Source organism: Peromyscus leucopus, chromosome 8b, assembly GCF_004664715.2.
Source record: "Peromyscus leucopus breed LL Stock chromosome 8b, UCI_PerLeu_2.1, whole genome shotgun sequence".
Classification (NCBI taxonomy): Eukaryota; Metazoa; Chordata; class Mammalia; order Rodentia; family Cricetidae; genus Peromyscus; species Peromyscus leucopus.
This window is the reverse complement of record NC_051086.1, coordinates 762,369-770,450: the sequence shown is the minus strand read 5'-3', so window position 1 is coordinate 770,450 and position 8,082 is coordinate 762,369. Positions and strand designations below refer to the sequence as shown.

Here is an 8,082-nt window from a genome sequence, read left to right as displayed (position 1 = left end):
GGTATAAGACCCACCCATTTCATCAGGAAAAGGGGTAAGAGGTGAGATTCTGGAAATAAAGGCTAAGAAATTTAACAGGGAAAGCCTCTGGTGGGCAAGATGATTCCAGACCTTGTAGACAGGACAGCAGACAGTAGTGTGGAGCTAGGGGAGTGGGGTGGCCTATGTTCAGCTTAGCATCTCCTTCCAGCGCCAGCCAGCAACGCCTAGGATATATATGAGGCAGAGCCTGGTGGTAGGTTGGAATTCTTTTCTCTTTTGTTAAAAGGGGGATAGGAAATGAAGATCAGGTACCCCTGGGCTCTGGGGAAGAGGCATGCAGGGAATCCCAGCAGGCAGGCGCTGGGGGATGGGTAGAAGAGTCCTGGAGTTTCCCATAATCCTTTGCAGGAAACAGCAATGCTGGCAGATAAGGAGGTGGAGTGAGGCAGGGCCCTTGGGAAGAGGGGATGTCGGGCCAACGGGCTTGGGGCTCACTCTAACATGCAAAGTCCAGCTGCCCCATAAACTAGGTTGCTTTTGAAGAGCGACATACGTTTAAGTACATAGACACAGCTACACGCACACATGCGGAGAAGGCTCTGCATTCCCAAGGGTGGGGATCTAGGCCTATTGGCCCCAAGACAGGAGTCAGCCACATCTCCTCCACCAAGTGATTCTCTGAAACACTCCAGGTGGTGGGGCCAGGCAGGTGAGTCTTCACTGGGATGGCTGCTTGGTCTCCAAGGCGCTGCCCACCAGGCACCCAAGCCACTTTTGAATCAAATCCATGCGAGCTGGGGTGCCTGCGCTGTGAACTTGCGTGCGTGCAGCTGTGCATGCTGGCACAAGACTGCCTGGCTAGAGTCCAGTCTCTCCCCTCCAGGGCTCTGGGGTGTGTGGGTGCAGGCAGAGGAAGGGTGAAGGGGCCCACAGAGACATCCTCTCCCCCACCCCACGGGGCCCTGGCCTCCGGGAGGGGGGAGGGGCCTCCCTTATCTCTCTGCCTCCATGGCAGGGTGGGCCCTTGGTTCTGAGGTGGCCTGTTGGGGGGCCAGAGGAGGCCAGTCTGAAGCCGGGGAAGGGGGTGCCGGAGTCCACAGGGGCGGCTGCGGCTGGTGGTGCTGTGGGCCTCCGGGGGGCGAGGCTGCAGTTGGCCAGCCGGGTGTCGCAAAGCTGCCAGTGGCGTGGGGGAAGTGCGGTGGGGGTGACGTGGCCGACGTGGCCATTGGGCTGCCGCTGCTGCCACCACCATGGAAGCTTTCAGAGGCCTTGAGACGGGAGAACATGGTGAGGGCGTCAGGGAAGTTGGGGGGCGTGGCAGGGGTGTTGGCGGGAGTGCACATCTGTGGGGAAGAAATGACAGACGAAGGACTGAGCATCCCTTTCTAGTAGGGCCTTGGCTGCCTCTAAAACCCAGGAGTTATTGGGAGTCACGTGGGCTCCGTGGCCCCAGTTGGCCCACCACCCAGCGAACAGATCACAGCAAAAGGCATCAAGATGGGTTGGTCTGGCTTCAGAGACCATACCACCTGGCACAATGCCTCCTGCCTTGGGCGTGAAGCTTCCCAGCCAGTGGTCAGCATGGCAGCCCTGGCAGACTGCCTGGCGGGAGCTGAGCACCAAGGGCCAGTGTTCTTTGGGTCCTAAGGGGCCCAGGCTGCCCACACTCCTGCAGACCTACCTCAGGAAAGCCCTCCCCTCCCCAGGCCATGTACCAGCCTCCTCCACCTGAGGTTTCCCTTGGTGTAGCCAATAAGCTCGGCCTCCCCCTGCCCAGACCAGGAGCCGCCAGTGTTGCCGCTTTTGGGTCTCCGGGGACACTTACCATCTGGTGGTGGTGGCTGTAGGGGATGTTGGTCTCCTGGAAAAAGGCGCTGAGGGCTGTCTGCAGGGAGAAAGACTGGACTCACCCTCCAACCGTCCCAGCGGGCGGGCGGGCGGGCGGGCCGGCCAGGGTGAGCTAAGGTCAAGCAGTGTGCTTGTGACCACCACCTGAGGAGGTGTCATGGAACTGACGGCAGTTTGGACAGGTGGTGGAGACCCTTATAACGTTGTTTGCCACCAGTCAGGTGCCTGTGGCTTACTGAACCCCTGCCCCTCACCCCAGCATTGTTGGAATTCTATTATGGCCTGGGTCTGTCACCCCAATCAATGGGTGGCAAATCCTCACACTTCTCTGAGCCTCAGTATCCTCATATGTGAGTCACAAACTCTTTATTTTCTAAAACATGATTTTATTATTATTTTATTTATTTGGTTTGTTTGAGACAGGGTTTCTCTGTGTAGCTTTGAAGCCTGTCCTGGAACTCACTCTGTAGACCAGGCTGGCCTCAAACTCACAGAGATCCATCTGCCTCTGCTTCCTGAGTGCTGGGATTAAAAGTGTATGTCACCACCGCCCAGTTTAAATGATTTTATTTTTATTTTATGTATGTCGGTCTTTTGTCTGCATGTCAGATCCCCTGGAACTGGAGTTACAGACGATTGTGAGCTGTCATGGGGTTGCTGGGAATTAAACCTGGGTCCTCTGGAAGGGCAGCCAGTGTTCTTAATCGTTGAGCCATCTCTCCAGCCTGAGCCAGGTGACTCTTAAGGAATTATTCTTAGTCTACAGAGTGGAGACCTGCTTCTCAGTACAACTGCCCTCTCTAGAGGGATGTCTCTAACACTGAAAGCTAGAGAGCAACCCAGAAACTGAACCCACCACAAAACTGAAGACAGTTCCCACGACAGCTTAAGGGACATCTCCCCAGCCACTTGTCGGATGTTCCACGCTACAGCCTCTCCAAGCAGGGCTCTATCAAAATAGGAGCACTTTATGCACATTTGGGGGCACACACCTTTGATCCCAGCACTCAGGAGGCAGAGGCAGGCAGATCTCTGAGTTCAAGGCCAGTTTAGACTACAAAGTGAGTTCCAGGACAGCCAGGACTACTTCACAAAGAAGCCTTGTCTCAAACAAACAAAAAGAATAGGGACAATCCCAGAGGCCAAACTGGTATCACCCACTTTACAAAAACTGAGGATGAAGTAACTTTCCTCTTGTTTTGTTGTTTTTTGGTTTTTGAGACAGGGTTTCTCTGTGTAGCCCTAGCTGTTCTGGAACTAACTCTGTAGACCAGGCTGGCCTTGAACTCACAGAGATCCGCCTGCCTCTGCCTCCCCAGTTCTGGAATTAAAGGTGTGGGCCACCACAGCCCAGCGGAAGCAACTTTGTTAAAACTCCTGTCTGGTATGAGGCAGGAATAGGAGCAGAGCCCTGGACTGAGGCTCTAGGAAACTCTCACGCCTGGCCAAAGAGTGCAGAGCAAAATGGACCCGGGGAGGGAGCTCCAAGGTGGCTTCAGGAAACCCAAAGGATGACGTCTGTATTGACCATGTCCTGTCTTGGGCCCCTTCAGGAAAAGAGGAAACTGGCTGCCCTTGTGACAGTGCTGGGTGAGGAAGGCTGTCAGTGGGTGAGGGGTCCTGAGGAGCCTGCCAAGTCCCAGCTTTACTACTCCTCAGCTGGGTAAGCCAGCACAAAGCCAGCAGGACTCCAGGCCCTGTGCCGCCCCAACACACCCAGAAACCCAGTCGGACTCCCAGGACTTGCTCTTTTTTTTTTTTTTCTTCAAGTACATTCAAATGAACTATCCTGGGGATCTACAGCAATGTCCCCAGACACTGAGTGCAGATGAACCCGGTGATACCCAAGACCCCAGGGCAGGGACAGCTACCCTCCCCTGCCTCCCCCTGCCCAGGACTCCAGACTGTCCTCTAAAGGCCACTGTGAGTTCTCCATTGAGAAACATCTGCCCAGCTACACACAGGCCCCTCCCCCACAGCCTCTGCCCCCATTAGCACCTGAATCTGAGAATGTGACCCAGAAACACTGCCTGGAGTGTGCTCAAAATCAGGAGGGAGGGGGAGAGCTAACCATGAGGAACTCCTAGGCAGATGCCTCAGGTTAAGAGGGGGGTGTCTACACCTACTCTTCATTTTATAAATGGTGACAGGGCGACCGTGCAAAGCCAAGCGCACGGAGAACCAACCCCATGTCAGTCAGACTCTGTTTCCAGGCTGCAGGAAGCCCTCACCCCCACGGGGCCAGTTCTCCCTGATCTTTATAGCCGTATTTTTCAGTCCATTCCTTCAAGCTCGAGGGACACACTGTTCCACACGGATCGATGGGCCAGGAGTCCTCCACACAGCCCATTTCCCATGGGACACCTGCCTGCCCAGCCTCAGGCAAGGAGGGAACCCCGAAAGCACAGGCACTGGGCTCCAGCAACTGCCATGAATGTGGTTTTACGAGTTTTACCACATCCAGCCCCAGAGACGAACAGGGCAGATTAGGATTGTGGCAGAGGCAGGGAGCAGGGCACTTCCCCGGGGTGGGGCTGCAGGGGGAGGGGCGGGAGGGAGACCATTCAGGCCTTAGAGGTGGATGACTCAAACACTGCTACCCTCAGGGGTGTGGAAACTGAGGCTAGAGACTGAAGCCTCCTGTCTCCTGCACAGGGACAATGGCCTGGAAGTCTGGTAGGAAGGAGGTTAGCAGAGCAAAGGCTTGCTTTACAGAGGTGGGAGGGAGGGCACGATTTGATCCTACCCCTGTACCAGGAAGCTAAGCCTTAGTCTGTTTCCTGGCTCTTCCCAGAGGCTTCTCTGGGATGGCTCCCATTGGAAAACCAGGTTCTGCGGTTTCCAACAGTACACAGACTGGCTCTCGCTGTGACTTCACACCTGTGAGGGACACAGCTTCAAGACGTCTGGCCTCGTCTCTAGATGCCAGCAAGGAGGAGGAGGTTTGAGTTAGAGGATAAGAGGCAACTCAGTAACACAAAAGACTGGGCACACTACTACTCTACAGGCCAAGAAAAACCTGGGAGTAGCTGGGAGCCAGACTGGCATTCCGCCCCCTGTCTAGAATGCCCTAAAATTAGTGAACCGTATGCAGTACACCATCCCAAGGTACAGGTTTCTCTGTCAGGCCCGAGGACATTCAGGCCTTCATAAGGATCCCGCCCCAGTTACACCTTTGGAGTGGGTGGGGTATATACATATACACATCCTAACAATTTCGTTTGAGGACCCTGAACACCACCCATACGCTCCATGCCGTATGTGTACACACACCGCACCATACCCAGCATGGCCACCATCCGCAAACCGCCACCCATGCACACACACAAACATGACACACGGTATCCGTACATCAGACACGCTCTCGGGCCGGGCTGCGCGTCCACACACGCGCCCACATGCCCACAACCTTCGATGTGCCCTACTGACGCCCAAGCACGGAGCGTGCGTAAATACAAATGCACATGTACGTGTGCGCACACGCCGCGAGGCGCCCACCGGGCACACCGACCCCGGGGCCGCTTGCTCGGAGCGACTCCACCTCCGGCCCGGCCCTGGACGTCCTCCAGGCGGTCGCCTGTTTCGCTTTCAGCCGTTACCGGGACAAAGGGGAGGGGTCCTTGTCCTGATCGCGGGGTCCCCGGGGCAGCCCCGTTTCCGGGGCTCGGGCCTGGCCGTCGGTGAAGCCCGCAGTCCGCACCCCGGCACGTGTCCACACCGCCCGCGCCCGGTCCCGGTCCCCCTACGCACCTCGAACTGCCAGTGGGCCGCCTGCAGCAGTTGCTTCGCCTGGTCGGCCGCACAGCCGGCCGTCAGCACGAACTGGTTGATCATCACCTGGTGCTTGAGCTCGTCCATGTTCACGGACATGGCGCCGCCGCGCAGCCCGCTCCGGCCTCCCTGCGCGCTCGCGCCTCGCCTCACGCGTCCACCATTAGCGAGCCGGCCCCGGCTAATACAAATATTTACTGTGCGCTCTGACTCACCGCGCCTCGCTGCCCGGCGGCCTGCGGAGCATGCTGGGAGGTGTAGTCCGCGACGCCCCCGCCGGACGGGCCGGGGAGGAGAGGGGACGCCCTTTCCCGGGCGGATCTCAGTGGGGCGCGCAGCTCCTGCCCCAGGCTGTGATGCCAAGTCTGGGACCGGGACCACAGCACCAGCGTGTCACGTCACGGGGTCCCAGGGGTCCTGCAGCCTGCTGTGCTTAGCATTAGCATCACAGTGTTAGCAGGCACTCTCTTAGGGGACTCTCCGAAAGCTTTGGCCCAACTCCACTGCCCTAGGCTGCAAGGCTCCGAAAAGTCCCGAGACTTAGAAGGCGCTCGGTGAACCACAGCATCTGCCTTTCAAGGCGCTGCTTGAAGTCACCACCTCCAGGAAGCCTTCCGGGGCTCGCAAGGCAGCCTTGCCTGGCTCTCGGCCTGTCGCGCAGGAGGAGCGTCTACAAAAAAGGACAGCCCCCGTGGAACTCTGGCCAGGCCAGTGTTCTCTGCAGCCTTGGAGTCCCTTTCCCTTCAGTTCCCACTGTCCCAAGCAAAAAAAAAGAAAAAGAAAAAAAAGAAAAGCCTCCGGAATCTTGCGGGCGCCAGGACCGCGCGGAGCACCTAGGAGAGCGGCCACGAACTGCCATTCCCAGAATGCCTCGGTTTATTTGCATCGTTCGGTCCCGGGTGACGTCACCTGAGTGAGGCCGCGGCGGCACCAATGGGCCGCCGCGGGGTGTTAGGACCTGGCCATATAAGGTAAACAAAGCTGGCCGGCCAATGAGGCGGCGGCGGGGGCGGGCGCGTCACGTGGCGTGGAGGCGGGGTCGGGAGCGGAGGGGTGGGGTGGGGTGTTGCAAGCCGTGTTTACAGCCCCGCACATGCCACTTCCGGCTGGCGTCGCGGGTGGGAGGGTGGCGGGCCGGAAGCGGGCAGAGTCCCTCCGAGGCTGGGGGCGAGAGCTGGCCTGGTTCCCTGGGCTGAGTGACGCTGGCTGGGTTCTTTGCTCTCCCTGGCCTGTGTGCGCTCCTGGCCCCCAGCTGCGGTGGAACCCCCCGGGATGGGGGCGTTAGGTCAGAAACCCCGTGAACAAATGCGGCGTTCATGACACCCACACTGCCCCGAGGAAGTAAGCGCAGGCCTTGGGCGCAGACTGCGGGCCACTCGGGCATTTTAAGGCACCTGATCCCTTGTTTTCTACTAGGACGGCTGTGGCTGTGAAGGTGTGGAGCCCAGTTGATGGCTGTGGAAGTTTATGAGCTCTACCTGGCTCTTCACTCCTTCTAGGGGCTCCCCCATGGGGGGACTGGAGGAAAGGGGAAGGCAGGTGGGCAGGGACTGAAAGGTCCGCAGGTTGGACAGTAAGGAAGAAAAAGAAGTCTGGACCCTGGAGGACTCCAACACTTAGAGCTGGGAGTTTAGCTTATGGGTAGGTGCGGGACAAGAGAGTGTCTCCCTTTCTTAGGCATCTTTCCCATCTGTCCACAGGAACTAGGATTTCAGCCTCTTTTCTGCCTTTTGAGGGTCATTCAGAGCAGTGATCTTTGCAAAGCGATAGTACCAAAATATTTTTGCTTTTGCTGAGAACACGCCTTCATCTCTAGGAAGCATCATGCATGTGTATTATTGTAGGCAAAGCCAGCATATAAGGAAAGTACGAGGCAGCGCTGCTTCCTTTGTTGCCATGGAGACTGCTACAAAGCCTGAAGGAAGGTGGGCAGGTTGTTAGCTAGACAGACCTGGATGGCATTTTTGACTGCTGTTTCCTCAAGTCCCTCTCTTGTGTGGGAGCTTTCCTAGCTGTGCTGTGTGGGATGGATGATTAGGAGGGGCCTAGCAAAGGGCCTGGTACTCTGTGTACCAGATCCGGCACGCATCCCTTTTCGAATACCGCGTTGGCCACTCTAGGGAGTGCTAGTCTCATTTTTATAGATAAGCAAACTTAAAGGTGTATTTCAGCCTTACACTTGTGACATATAGCTAGAAGAAAACAGCAGCATCCCTTGGTCCAGCAGTACCTTTCTGGCATAGGAAGCTGAGTATTGTGTTGGGGGATCTTTCTGTTCAAAGATGTCGTGCACGCGTGTATGAACACACCCTTACCCTATCTAGGCATCTCAGTGACTTGAACAGTAGTACCCCCATTCCCAACACACACACCCCTACCCTATCTAGGCACCTCAGTGACTTGATCAGTCTAGAAAGAACTACTGTGGACCTTACATCTGCAGAACAGAAAGGGCTGACAGAGGGGAATGTCACCCTGCTC

The 8,082-nt window shown here is 56.9% G+C and overlaps 1 protein-coding gene across 1 annotated transcript; it reads right to left on the bottom strand.

Annotated features, from left to right (window-relative positions):
* Window positions 1–235: 235 nt before the first annotated feature.
* Ubald1 (UBA like domain containing 1) lies at window positions 236–6,446 on the bottom strand. Its single transcript, XM_028894805.2, has 3 exons — window positions 5,581–6,446; window positions 1,808–1,867; window positions 236–1,325 (listed from the first exon to the last, which is right to left on the bottom strand). The coding sequence occupies exons 1-3, from the start codon at window positions 5,698–5,700 to the stop codon at window positions 975–977; spliced, it is 531 nt and encodes a 176-aa protein (XP_028750638.1). The 5' UTR covers window positions 5,701–6,446; the 3' UTR covers window positions 236–974.
* Window positions 6,447–8,082: the final 1,636 nt, after the last annotated feature.